A 14,803-nucleotide genomic window follows, 5' to 3' on the forward strand; every position below is an offset into this window, starting at 1 on the left:
GTTGTGAAACTCTGCAGCTCCTCCAGAGTTACCTGGGGGTCTCTTGGCTGCTTCCCTGAATAATGATCTTTTTTTCCCAGCCTGTTGCTTTAGTTGAACGACCATGCCCTGGTGTGTTTGGGTGTACTTTAGCTGAGATGTTTTGTTGAGTCCTTCTGTAAAGGCTCAATCAGATGATTACCAGAATAGATTTGTAAAACGGATCTGGGTCTTCGGCCCTTTGTTATTTTTCCTAAGGTTAATGTGTTTCATACTTTTTTTCTGCATCTCTGACTTCTCGCAGCAATGTCTTTATTTATCTCACAGAAGAATCTTTGAATAAATAAGAAAAAACCTGTAGTGACGACAAACTTTTGTAGTTTTTGTAGACGCAGTGGAAAACAAGGTGGTGTCTCTGCTGCTGGTAGCCGAGCCGGAGAGCATCTTCGCCATGCCGGACCCCACGGTACCCGAGAGCGACATCAAGGCTCTGACCACGCTGTGCGACCTGGCCGACAGAGAGCTGGTGGTCAACATCGGCTGGGCCAAACACATCCCCGGTATGGATCTCCCTCTCTCTCTCACTCACTCACTCACTCACTCACTCACTCACTCACTCACTCACTCACTCACTCACTCACTCACTCACGCGTTGCTCTCCCACACAAGCCGACACACACATTAGGTCCACTAAGTCTCTAATCAGATCAGTGAAGGGATTGTTCTGACTTGTGGTTGCCAAGATGGCCCACAAGAGAGGAGGGGGGGGGGGGGGGGGGGGTTGGCTGGGTGTTATCTGTCAGTCATCCTGTATGTGTGTGTCTGTGCATGCCAGCATGCTGCAAATTGCGTGCCCTGCCCTCGCCGACCAAAGTGTTCCCACACCAACCAGATGACCAATGGCCACATGGAAGTTTTAATTTGTTTCCTGGGCCGCAGCCGCCTCCCTGTCAGGTCTGAATTACAGAAATCCTCCTGGCTCTTGGAACACACTGAGCCTGTCCTCTGTCACAGAAATAGCAGATGAGACGCGTGGAGGTTTGTTTTTCTCTCCCCCCACCATCCCCCGCTTTGGCTGAAAGAGTGCGAGTTTGGTCTTTCTGCTTAGTTAGAGAAAAATCCTGGCTTAATCCTGCTCTGCGGTGAGCGTCATGTTACGCAGGGGTTTGTTTTGGGAACACAAGATTTTCACCAAATTCAGAGATCGAGAAAAAAAATCTGTTGTTTCAACATATTCCGTCTGGGGACTTTTTATTGGATCTGTCATTTGCTTTTCATTTTAGAGTTTTGTTTTTTGTTGTTTTTTTTTAAGTTTGCATGGTCTAGCCCTGGCTTACCCCTCTGGTCTGCTTCACCCTCACTCTCCTGCTCGATGCCTCAGGTCAGCTGATCAGCTGCTCCTGGAGGTGCCGAGGTTAGGTAGGAAGCTCAGAGCTTTTAGTGTTGCTGCTCCCACTTTATGGAATAACCTGCCTAGATCAGGCGTGCCCTTCACTGTCCACCTTTAAAACGTCTTTAAAACAAATTGCTTTCTATTGCTTGGCTTTTAGCACAACCTGAAACTTTGTTTACGTTTTTTTTTTTTTTTTTTTATTCTGTGTTTATTGTTTAATGCGTTTATTTGCTGTTCTTATTGCTATTTCCTTGTTCTTTGTTCGTAATGCTCTTGATTTTACATTTTCAGCACTTTGTTGCAGCTGTAGCTTAAAGTGCTCTATAAATAATAAAGTAGTAGAAGTAGTAGTAGTAGTTGTAGTAGTAGTTGTAATAGGAAAGGTTTAAAATACTTTAAACAGACTGTGCAATAGTAAACTTTTGATAGACCGTGGTTGTTTTATTGATTTCCAATTCTGCTGCCAAAAATAAACAGTAATACCGGCTTGCATTTTTCAGAGATGACAAACTTTTTTTGTTTTTAACTGGTTTTTTTTGTTTTTTTAATCAAAATGAAGTTGATGAAAATGAGTTTACTTACACCATCAGTCCAAAACGGCAGCATAAATCTACAGGTTGATAAAGAGCAGGGGAAGTAGCGAATTCCTACACTACATAAGGCTTTTGCTTAAAATGAATTATAAGATATACTGTTAAAGGCTAACACAGGCTGTGCTTACATGCGCAAAAAAAAATTATGTATATATATATATATATATATATATAAAAAGTTTAATACATTGTTTAGATGGGCATAAAATCAATTAATCTAATCATTACATTCTTATATATTTACACACACCAGGCTTTATTCTCTAAAAACCAAAGAAGTGGTACCTCTGTCTGTGCTTAAAAAGACGGAAGTGTGTTTTCTTTTTACTTTTGTTTGTAGACAATAATATACGAACAAACAAGCAATAATATAACATACAAGCAAACGAACAACAAATACATATAGAAACAAAAACAGAAGTGTGTCTGTTCTGTGTCCTCTGAGCGCCCAGAATGGAGCCGTGCCAGGTTCTAAGAACGGTTCAGACGTTACTGCAATCCCTAATAAAGCTACAGACTCAGCAACACATCCTGCTGGTCTTCCTGCGTTACAGGTCCACAGACGTAGGGCACACATGCGCAGTCAAAGCAGTTTGCCCAAATCCAAATGACCAGAACAAGGGTTTAGATGGACGCTGTTTGGGTTAACAATCGCCACCCGTCTCATTTGGATTACAATTTCATTCTGATTGAGCTTAATCTGAACACAGTATTCCAATATTCCGTGTTTCCATGACGTATTTTTATCCCGATCAGCCCCTTACTCTGAATGCTTATTTTCATTAAACACAGCTATTGTCACCAAGAGTATTTCTATATTTAGCAACATATGGTCATGGCTTGGATCTTTCCGTTGGTGAAATACTGGAAACGCTTCAGAGAAGTGTTTGCTCAGTCCGATGACAAACTTAAATGCGGGACTTTTTTTTTCTCCCCCCCTCCTGCTTTTCTTGCTTAATCGTTCTCTAGTTCTTATCATCTCATTTTCTCCGCTTCATCAGCAGTGTTATTCACACCCAAAACATCACCAGGGAAGCACCTGGGCTCTTTGTTGATGTCTTGTCTCTGAATTGCTTACAACACAAACAAAACAGGTGCGCGCGTGTGTTCGCACCTTTCTACTATATTTTCCCCCTGTATCGCTTTTCCACAAATCTGACCAGAGTCATTTAGTCGGTTGCTCTTCATCAGCGTTTCCGTACTCTCGCTCTGGAAGAAAGTCATCCTCCTCCCTTCACAAAACCCACCCGTGTGCTGCTGTCTGTCTCTTTTCTCCTGTTTTTTTTTTTTTTTTTTTTGTCTGCGGATGTCTGCGGTCGCCATCCGCAGACAGATGGCGACCGACTGATGTGTATTTGTAGCCCTTTGCCAGTGGAGGATTTAGCTGAGGGTGTGCGGAGGAGCAGTAAGCGGTGGCTGTAACCACAGCAGATACCCGCCAGAGGAGTAAAGGCGAGGAGAAGGGAGAGTCGGGAAGACGTTTTTCATAAAGGCGTCAAACAAATTTCTCTCAGCACTCTGAAATGTCACTAAAAATACATTAATCCATGAAAAAACCCACCGGGCATGTTTGGAAAAGACTGGATATTTTACCCGAATGGCAAAGAAAGAATAGTTGAACAGGAGCGGGCATTTTTCTCCTCCTTAGGGTAACATACGGTTTAATCCACGGCTGATATTCAGACTTTTGAGGAATATCCCTTTTTTTTTTTTTTTAAACCATCCTGTGCGTGATGGAAAAAGTGATTACACCATCAACGTTGAGCCTGTTTCTCAGCGAAACATCCGAGAGCCTTTAAAATTAAGCAAAAATACTCTGTCGGAAACTTCAGTGACGAGCTGTTTACGTTCTAGGAAAAGTGCGTGATTATTATTTTTTCCCAGACTTGGATGAGTAAACCCAAACCAGTTTGACCAGCTGAAGCTGGAGAAACCTTATTTTCTTTACATGAAACTGGAGACGTGGGTAAGGCGGTTCGCCTGGACCGGTCCATAAACTTTATAGTTTTCAGATCACTAAAACTTTTCACTACACCTTTCTGACAGTTTTCTCGCCGATATGCAGCACACAGCCCCCCTCCCCCCTCCCCCACCTGTTTATGTGCTTTGCTGGTTCACTGGCTGTAAGAAAGTCACGACATGTTTACCTTTGCTTACAAAAAAGACAAATTTGATGTTGGAAAATTTTCTTTTTCATGGAAAATTACAGACATCTGTGTTTTGAGTACAAAAGGAACACCACCTATTGCTCTTACCTGACTGCAGGCTGACTACCTGAGATGGAGGAGTGCAATGAACAGGACCTGAAGGGAAACACATGGAAGGAATCTAACAGGAATAGCACAAAGAATGAACTAAGAACATAATCCACAAAAGTACTGTATTAACCAAAGTGCTAGCGACTAGAAATATAAACAGGAAAAAAAAACATTAAGAAATTTTAAAAGTCAAACACGGAAGTATACCAAATATAAGGAAATAACTGAAGACAGCACAGTTTAAGCCGGGCGTACACTGTACGAGTTTTTCCCCTTTTCGGGCCGATTCTTCAGTCGTGCGAGCATTTTTTGAATCGGGCCGAATTTCAGTTTGAGAGGGGGGGGGGGAGGAGGGGGGACTGGCTTCTCACGACTACCTCCCGATCAGGAATCGGACGATCGGTGAAAACCAAACATGTTTGAAATTCAGTCGGCTGTCGTGAGGTTTTTGTGAGCGCATCCTGCTGTTCAAGCAGAGCTACGAGGGGGCGCCCTCCCCTCCTCTCCGTCCCCGCCAGCGGAGGGAGGGAAGCGGGCGTCCCTGAAGCAACCTCCGGCCGGTGTTGGGGAGGGCGAGCCGTCCGGTCCGCGCAACGCGCTGGCCGCCTGTTTCGGCACTCCTCCGCTTGCTGGGGGGGGGGGGGGGGGGGGGGGGGGGGGGCAGGCGACCTGCCGTGCCGCGCGGCCGCCGATGCGTCTCGTCTCTCCTCTCTCTCCCCTCCGTTCCCCCGACGCCCGGTGCCTCCTGCGGGCCTCGCCAGAGCTGGGCTCGAACCCCTGCTCTGGGTCCCTGTCACCCACCGTCGCTCGCCTGCCTCTGCCGCCACAGCGAGCGGTCCCAGAGGGGACACGACGTACAGTGTGAGCAGTCCGGTCTCGTCCGAGCGTCGCGCCGCACAGATCGTGAGCGGTGAACTTTTTAAACCCCGCGGTTCCGTCGCACAGTTTGAGATGTATATAAGTATCACGACTGAAAAACTCGTACAGTGTACGCCCGGCTTTAGGGAACATAACAGCGAAGAAATAGTCAAAATACACACTGTGTACCATGAAACCAGGATATTTTACACAAGGTGGATTTTGCCAGCCCTAGTTCTAACCAAAAGCCTGATAAGCAGCACCAGTTAGTCCCAGTATTTTACATTTTGGGTTTTAAATTAAGTGAATTATTGTGACATTGTCAAATTTTACTATTTCACAGAGGTAGAAGCTGACAGTAGCCAACTAACCTTAATATAAATAAACAAATATAGGACTATTCCTTTAATTGTAAAAGGCAACGTCTATCTCGTTTATATCATATGTTACAGAAACTTCACCTCGCTCGTTCAGCCCAGTCACCTGAATATATGCTTTCAAGCATCTTAAGTTACTACCTAATGTTTCTGACCTGAAAGAGCAAACTATATATTACAACACACTTTTACTGGCACTATTGTCACTCTTTTCGTTGCGCAAACAGGGTAACAGCTGGTACATTTTATAATTAGAGTTTATTGTTTTCTTGATACATCACAGTTCCCATCACAGTATACATTTTGTACCCTGCTTCATATGGCAGAGATACACAAGCTAGTTATGCTTAGTAAAGTAATCTTAAATTCAGATGAACAAAGTAAAAAAAAAAAATCTGAAGCATTTAAAGTGTGACACTAAGCAAAGCAAAGAAGTGGCAACAAGAGACTGAAGCACGGGAGACAGCGGTATTTGAATAATGGTCCGGCCCTACCTAGCAGCGTAATGGCCGTGTCACATCGGCTCTGGATGAGTGGCGGATCACACAGCAGCCCCCACTGCTGGGGGAACCCGGGGTCCTGGGCGAAGTGTCCCAGGCCATGTGAGTTCTTCGCCCAGGGGGAGGTGAGTGTGACGGGGGACTACCGCCCTGGCCGCTCCCGCTCCTCTGTGTCGGCTCCTATCAGGCAGATTGGCAGTGATGCGGTGTGAAGTCTGAGGGGCAAACTGCGAGACGAGCTGGCTAAAGACCAACTGGCCTCTTTGGTTTTGGCCATTTCGAGTCCGATGCAGAGCTGGCTGTGGAATATGTGCGTGTTTAAGGCGGCCGTTTGGGTGACGACCGCGCTAACATGCGGTGATGGAAACTAGCTGTGCTTCTGTGCATTTGTCAAGCAAATGTCGAGGGGACATCCGACGTGTGTCTGGAGGGACAATGTTTCTGTTTTTAGGGTTTAGGGCAAATAAACTCATTTGTGTGGTGACTTCAAGAATATTTACTAGAGAACTTATTTGAGTAGTGGTACCGGGAACTAAAGTTTAAAACAGACAGAAAGGGCTAGAAATGGTGGGTTATTTGGGCTCTTTAAGATAAGATAAGATAAGATAGGCTTTATTGATCTCACAGTGGAGAAATTCACTTTGAGAAACACAAATTCACAGTGGAGAAACACAAATTGTTTTAGGGCTTCACACGACGTTGGCAAAATTGGACTAAAAAGCTTTTAGTTTAGCTGTCTCTGTCAAACCTCTTTTGAATTGATACTTCAAAAAAGAAAAAATGTGTGTCTTATTTCATTTGAGACCCTGGCTTTATCAAAGGTTTGACTTCTATTACTCAATCTATCAATAACTTGCTTGAGATTTCATCTTCCAGAAACTCAAACAGGTTTCTGCGCCTGATCGATGGCTCTGCTACAGAATACTGATCCCTATCGACTAGTGAAATTGTGCTCTGCCTGCGTTTCCAATCCATCCTGGGGCAAGGGCGGGCGAGCGAAGGCTGCCGGTGGCATCGCCTTAGAGACGTTAAAGAGCCGTGGCTCCTGATTACAATCAAAAATACAAATACCACTCCCTCCCTTTCTCTGCGTTGTAAAATCTTCTGTTTAATTACAGTAAACGTGTGTATGTGTGAGTGTATGTGTGTGTGTATGCAGGTTTGTGTGTGAGTGTGTGTGTGTGTGCATGTTTATGTGGGTTTAATAAGACCCAGTTGGTTGTAATTGTCAATTAAACAAGGAGTGTCTTGCAGCAACCCTTCTGTCCGTTGTAATGCCCTTTACTCTTGTATTACTCTTTTAGTCAGGCCTTAGAATTTCAGTCAAGATCACACTCTGGACTTTGATTGGCCCATTCTAACACACAAGGATGTTTTGATCTAAACCAGCGTAATTCAAGCTAAATCTTTAGGGTTAAGGGTTACGTTAAGGTGAGTCCAATCTTGTGCAGCCTCTAATAGGTTTTCTTCAGGGATTGCAAAGCATTCATCTCGTCGTCAACTCTGGCCATCTTTGCTGTCCCTCTTTGAAGAAATTCATCCCCACAGCATGATGCTGCCAGGTTTCACTGTAAGGTTGGTGTGTCTCGGGTGTGTCCCCCACACACAGAGCTTTACGTCCAGACCAAAAATGTAAGCTGTGTTCTCATCCTTCACATGTTGGATGTGTTCCCCTCGTGGCTTTTGGCAAACATGCCAAGGAAATTCGTATGGCTTCATTTTTTGCCATCTCAGCCATATTATCTGAAACACTTGACTGATAGTTGTGTTTTCTATAGATTCTTTCACCTGAGCTGTGGATCTTTGCAGCTTTTCCAGAGTTGTCATGAACCTCTTGGCTGTTTTTTTTTTTTTTTTGGATGAATCCTCTCCCTATCTGGCCTGTCAGTCTTGGCAAACAGCCGCATCATGATGGGCTGAACAATGTTTCATGAGATGGTCAAAGCTTGGGATCTCTGTTTCCTAATTAGTTTGGCTCTCGAGCCACTTATTTAATGCACACCACACGTGTTAACGTTTTTTTTCGAAGACCATGTCTATTTTTTCCTTCCGATTATTTTACATCAACTGCTCAACTACACCATGATGTGTCTCTAACAGACGACATGAATATGTTCTTTCATTGATTTCGTCCTTCCAGGCTTCCCCACCCTTTCTTTAGCTGACCAGATGAGTCTCCTGCAGAGCGGCTGGATGGAGATCCTGATCCTCCGGGTGGTGTTTCGCTCCCTGACCATGGAGGACAAGCTGGTTTACGCCGAAGACTACATCATGGACGAGGAGCAGTCCAAACTGGCTGGGCTGTTTGATCTGAACAATGCTATCCTGCAGCTGGTGAAGAAGTACAAAAGCATGGGGCTGGAAAAGGAGGAGTTTGTGCTTCTCAAGGCCATCGCGCTCGCAAACTCGGGTACTACACGTGCGAAGACTGGACTAAGAATCTGCGTATCTCTATCTGTTTTTTTTTTTTTTACAGTAACTCTTTAACTCCATCCCTTTTTTTACTTTTAGACTCCATGCAAATCGAGGACTCTGAGGCCGTTCAGAGACTTCAAGACGTCCTTCACGGGGCCCTGCAGGACTACGAGGCCGCCCACCACCCCGAGGACTGTCGGCGTGCTGGGAAGCTGATCATGACGCTCCCTCTGCTCCGTCAGACGGCCGCCCGTGCCGTCCAGCACTTCTGCAGCATCAAACAGGACGGCCGAGTACCTATGCACAAACTATTCCTCGAACTCCTTGAGGCCAAAGTTTGATCGGAAGCAGATGCATCTGCAGCTTTGTGACCTCCGAGGTTTAATATGAGAGGAGGCGGAGCATATTGGTGAATAGTGGGTTCCTGTCTCGGTGTATTCGTCCATTTTAGCTCATATCTTGAACGTGGCGACTGGAACGTGTTTTTTTTTTTTTTTTGGAGACACAGCCCTACTGTTTCCTATAAAAACAGTCGAATTTGCTTTATGGTTGCTAACCAGGTGACGTGTGCGACGGACGGTTTAAAAGCAGAAGAATCGCGCCTTCTTCAGATATATTTACAATTATATGCCAAACCTTATTTCTTTTAAAATAATTGTAAGAAACACTTGATACTTGAAGATCCTTGTGGATTATTTTTTGCTCGTCTTGAAGCCTGTAAAATCTGCTTCTTAGGGATTTAGAGGACATTTACGATAAGAAGTTTTGTTTTCTCTTCTTTGTTGTATAGTAGAGATTTACTGTTAGTCTTGCCAAAGAGCAAAAACTCTTTATTGTCGAGTTTTACCAGCAGGTTGCCATGATACTTTAAGGTGGCTTATGAAATGTTCACAAAAACCTGCCCCCTTGCTTTATTGTACTGCAGAAATATCTAACTCCAGTCATGCACACGTGATGGGGGGATTATTATTATTAATATTAATATTTTACCAGGCGATTTCAGGTAAAGAGTACTTACCTTCATGATGCAACTGCACTACAACAAAGTAATATTTATTTATTTGTGGCTCTATTCTGTTTTATTTACAAATGGGCTATTGCAGCAAGAGGATCGTTTTTTTTAAAGATTTTTAACTAATATTATTGTGAGATCATTTTTTTACTAGCTTCTCTGCTGTAGCACTGATAACCGACACCATATCATGATATTACCACAGACGTGGGGTCTGCGTTTTGCAGAACGCTGAATATGACTTCATGCAAAACAAAAGAAAAAAAGGCTGCCATAACGTACAGCTCACTTCAAAAGTTTACACACTGTGTTAAATTGGGGCTTTTATTGGTTTATATGAACTGTTATTTTCTAACGGGACTGATGATACGGCTCACAACTTTAATGATTTAAAAAGAAAATCTAGAACAAGGCGCGCAATTTTGAGTTTTATGGTGGATGTTCTCTAATCAACACAGGCTTAATTATTTATATGCATACCCTCAAACAAATACTTAGCTGAACGTATTTTTTTAGGAAATTGAACCTCAGCTATTTTGCTGTAGCCATCAACAAGCTTCAGGTGTAATTCTGGTTGGATATTTGACCCCTCTTCTTGTCAGAATCCGTATAGCTAGTTTAGATTGGCCGATTTTCTAGCACAGGCGTGACGTTTAGACAGAGCCCACACATATTCAACAGGGATGAGGTCGCTACCATTAAAGAAGTGTATTATTATTATTATTATTATTATTATTATTATTATTATTATTATTATTATCCTACTTATCAATTCTAAAACCATTTTGAATGTCTTTGGGCTCATTGTTCTGTTACAATTCCCAACTGTGTCCAGGTTTCAGGCATCTAGTTGATGATTTGAGGTGAAGTTGGCCCATCTATGGTGGTATAATCATTTATTTCTGTAATGCATCAGTACCACGGGCAATGAAACAGCACGGCGCTGTCACCAGAGTTGGTTTTAGGTTTAAAAGCCTTGCCTTGACTCACCCGAACAAACCATTTGCCATCAACCAAATAGCTCAATCTTTGTCTTATCAAACTTTTTCTCCCTCTTCCAGTTTAATCATCTATTGCCCTTGGGTTTTTCCTGATCATCCTAGCATCCCAACCTGTTTTCTTTTATGTTATGGTCAGTCTGGGTCATATGGTTGAAACTTGGACACCACTGGGTATTCTAACAGTGAAAGGCTCACAAACCCACATCAAAACTGGTTTTGAAATGGGTAAAACAGGCTAACACTAGAGTCTGGAATGGCCCCAGCCAATACCAATTTACAGTAAGGCTCCCCGTGTTAATGGCTAATACAATATGCTATTAATTAATTTGTAACTCATTCATAAGTGTTTACTATCCAGTAATTATAGGCAAACAACAGACAAAAAAACTGACCGGTTTGTTTTTACAAGGTATTAATTTAGTCTTATGTTTAATAGAAGCGACTCTAGGTGAAATATATAGTTGAACAGATTAGGCTCACTATTTGTCAAAAAAAATTGACAGTTATGTCATTTGCTGGCCCTTAATTAATGCATAATAAACACTTATGAATGATTTATAAAGTGTTTACAGATTAAGCTCTGTTCAAATCCCTGGTTAAGACAGGAAAACAAAACATCGAGATAAGGGTTGCCAGATATGCTGCCCTAATTATGTCTGAAGCTTTTTAGTAGCGACAAGAGGCGCATGGTGTCCCTGCAACGTTCTATAGTACATTGAGCCATATGTAAGTATAATGTTCAACCTGAGTGGATTAGAGAAATGTACAGTTAATTCAACATTGTGTGTTTAAATTTGTTGTTTTAAAAAAAAAAATGAAATCCCCGTTAAAATAACAGTTCAAACGCATCTTTATAAGACCAAACTTAACTCGAGAAGTGTATGTAAACTTCTGACCAGGACTGTAAATCTATAATTAGGGAAGCGAGTCGATGTCTTTTTCAATAGTAGAGGTCTGTGTGTAGGATGAAACGTGTGCACCGATTTCCTTTTAGCCATAATGTTTGGGGGGAACCTGGTGGTGGCGCTGTGTTAATCTGCTAGCGTGTGTTTGTTGTGTGAAGAGTCTCTAAAAATTTGTCTCCCGACACACATGGGGATTGGGGGGTGGGTGGGGGGAGTCCTCTCGGATTCAAGATCCGGCGGCGCCAACGTGACAAGTCGGTTGTAAATGTTTGTCCTGTAAGATTTGCTGTACGTGCATCATGTCTTATGCCAACGGAGGTGTTTTCACAGATGTGAGCGTTTCTCCCTGCAGGAGCTGAGCTGTGCTGTTTCATTCTCAGGTGGATTCTTGGGCAATAAAGACGTTCCCCTTAATGCAAAGCTCGTAACATCCGAGTGTCTTCTTCCTCGTCCTCAATAAAAGCCGAGACGGGCTTGAAGCGAACACGCTAAGAGCCGCTAAGTGGGGGGCAGTCCGTTCTGCTCGGCCTGACAATGAACTCTTATTTCCATGTTGGGCCCATTATGGTACATTTAGGCCCATCAGAGCCCAGTGGGATGGAGATTTATAATTAACAGCGGTAAATGTAATGAAGTCCAATAGTGATGGAGACGGAGCTGGCCGTCAGCTGCCTGTTGAGCTTAAGAGAGGAATAGGCGTTCCACTCACTGCTTTGTAACACAGTGATCCTGATAGAAAAACAATCTCGGCTTCTAATTTTAGCAGCAATATTGTTTACAAGCAGCAGAAAAACACCCAGATCGCTTATAGTTAAGTATATTTTGTAATAAATCACTGATGAGGGCAGGTGAGGTAAACCTTAAATAACAAAGATGGAAACTCCCCCCCCCCAAAATAATCCAAATCCCTGTTTCTGCCGGGTGAATTTATCTTTTTCCCGCCGAGGGCTTTGGGACATAGCTGGAGAAATTTCTCCACATCAGCTGTCAGCAAAGTGAGTTAGCCATCTTGAGTGATGTATTCCCGTATGTCCCTGTGTGTAAATGGGTTAGTATGTGTCGGGTGGCCGTGTCGCCCAGACACCTCCGCTGATGGATGAGGCCTCCCGAGGAGATGGGTTGTAAAAAAAGAAAAAAAAAGAAGAAAAAAAAGCTGATTCTGGCACTCAAGGGTGAGATCACTTTCTCAATAAAAAGGCATTGTCCCGAATCGTCACAGCAAGGTATGAATGCTGATTAGGGTATTAGGCGGAGGATGGCTGCTCTGTGAAAATAAATCAAATGAGGTGAGGCTTAATGTGGGAGGGGGGGGGGGGGGGCTTCGATATATGGAGCAATGATGGTTGGGGTTGTGCACCAGTGGCTACAGGTTCAAAGGCTGTTATCTATTTAGTGTTCTATGCTTTCCTTGTTTTGTTGCACCGTAGTCTCCGGTTCTAGATGGTTTCTTTTTGCAGGTTTTCTATTCAGTCGGGGGGAAAGTAGGGAATTTGATTTGGTGCATCTTCAAGGTTTAGATGCATTATTCCCTATCCCATGTTCTGAATTATCCATCCATCCATACCTTGTCATCTATCCTTAAGTCACAGAACTCTGTTCGTTCAAACTCCCAAAAGTATGAAATGGCCACGGTAATTAAAGTCCTGAAGACGGTTTTATGTTTAAGTTAAAACAGGAGACATCGTTGCTACTTGCAGCAATGTTGGCTCTTAATCCGAAGTGGGAACGTGTTACAAAGAAGCATTCAACCAGGGCCTGAGCGTTTTAATCTCTGCAACACTTGGAAGCTCGGCCCAGATCTGCCCGAGGACTGAGGACAACACATCATTTATAGAGCAGAAGGCTTGTCTGGGAAAAGAAAAAAAAAAAAGGTTTGGAATGAGTTACAGTTTAGATCACAACTAGGTCTAACAAAGACAAAAAATAAAAATAAAAAAAACTAAGAAAAGAAAGGAGTTTCTTGCAAACAGAACATTAACAGTAATATCAGTAATGTTGTTTGGAAGTTAATTGAAGAGATGCAAGAATTTAAAAAGACTAATTGTGTCAAAACATCTCATGATTCTTCTTAAAGGCACACAGATTTTACACCTTCTCCATCATTGCCCCAGAGCTCCCTGCGTCACTCCGAAGGGTAAAACTGGATAAATGAGCTGGTCAGAGCTGCAGAGCATGCACACAGCCGTGTCATGCAGCTGCTTTCAGGACTGCAGTCCCAGATGAACTGCAGACTGTGACAAGCTAGGGTCCCTGCAGCTTTCTTTTCTTTGCAACAATAACCTCCCCGCATTCAGCTGGACTGCGCCTCCTGTGAGAGCATCCGGTATCTGCTGCCATCGTGTGGCTCACCAGCGTACTGCCTCATGGGCCATGTTGACCAATGGGGGGTCACGCGCTTATCCCACCTACTGCAGCTCATGTTGAGTACAAACACTTTTTGAAAGCTGCAGATAAAACCTTCCTTACTACCGTACGCAATGATGCAACTGTACACTGAAGCCTTCCTGTTGTTTTTGCAGCCAAAAGCACATAAAGCAGTCACGACTTTAATGGACATGAAATATATAGGTAACCCACAAATCCCTGCACCGCTTAGTGCAACTTAATACAAAAAAAAAAAAAAAAAAAAAAGACATTTATTGTGAAACTGAGCTGCATAATTCATTTGGGCCACCAATTAGTCCCACAAGTACAGCTGTAAATTTGCTGCAACCATGTTCAGAAATACCTGCAACTTTAATTTTCATTTGCATGTAAATGTTTTAAACCTATAGTCTTTAATCAATGGAAGCCTAGACTCTGGGGGACGCATTCAAACACCAAGCATGTCATTTCACGACAATGGACGCACATATGCACGACTAGTGTAGCGGCGTTGCTCTACAAGCTCCGCGTCTCTGCAGGTAGAGCGAAAGCTGACACCCAGCTGTTGCCATGGCACTGCCGAGGAACAGCGAAGGGTGATGGGGAGCTTTTAGAGGCCCGCAGGAGCACGCATGCAGTCGGTTCATTGCTCTTTAGCTCGTGACCCCCTCTAAGAGTTGTTGGTCCCCGGGGGGCTGGGAATGACCACATCTATGTTTTTGTCACATTTCGACGGCATAATGTCAAAGGGAGAAGGTCTGGATGGAATTTCAGCCGTGATCCTACACCCTCTGTAGGTCTACCAGCATCCCCACCACAGGCCGAACCACGGACCTCAGCGCTGGTGAGTGCGACTCCGTCAGCACAGAGCAACGCCGTACAGTTCCAGAGGGTTATCTACTGTAAGGGTGGGGTATTAGATAAAAGTGACAGAGCGCGAAGCATTGTGGCATTTCCGATGCCTAAAACTAGGCCGTGCAAGCAAGTATGTCTCCTGTTACAAACTTCTCTCTCCTTTCCATGTACAATGCGATCACCTTTCATTCTCACTGTGCTGATTTCAGATCTAAGACAGGCAGAACTCAGATAGTGTCAGAGGCGGGATAATCTACAGAAAGTTTATTTCTAATTGAAATGTTTCTTTGGAC

General features: G+C 43.6%; 1 protein-coding gene across 1 annotated transcript in view; it reads left to right on the top strand.

Annotated features, from left to right (window-relative positions):
• The window catches only part of LOC105930570 (estrogen-related receptor gamma-like), an 80,643-nt gene extending 71,841 nt beyond the window's left edge, over positions 1 to 8,802 (top strand). The window contains 3 exon segments of the mRNA NM_001309944.1: positions 360 to 539; positions 8,099 to 8,368; positions 8,470 to 8,802. Of these exon segments, the coding sequence (NP_001296873.1) occupies positions 360 to 539; positions 8,099 to 8,368; positions 8,470 to 8,714 (695 nt within the window). The 3' untranslated portion in view covers positions 8,715 to 8,802.
• The last annotated feature ends 6,001 nt before the right edge of the window (positions 8,803 to 14,803 follow it).

This window comes from Fundulus heteroclitus, chromosome 15 (assembly GCF_011125445.2).
Source record: "Fundulus heteroclitus isolate FHET01 chromosome 15, MU-UCD_Fhet_4.1, whole genome shotgun sequence".
In the NCBI taxonomy this organism is placed as follows: Eukaryota; Metazoa; Chordata; class Actinopteri; order Cyprinodontiformes; family Fundulidae; genus Fundulus; species Fundulus heteroclitus.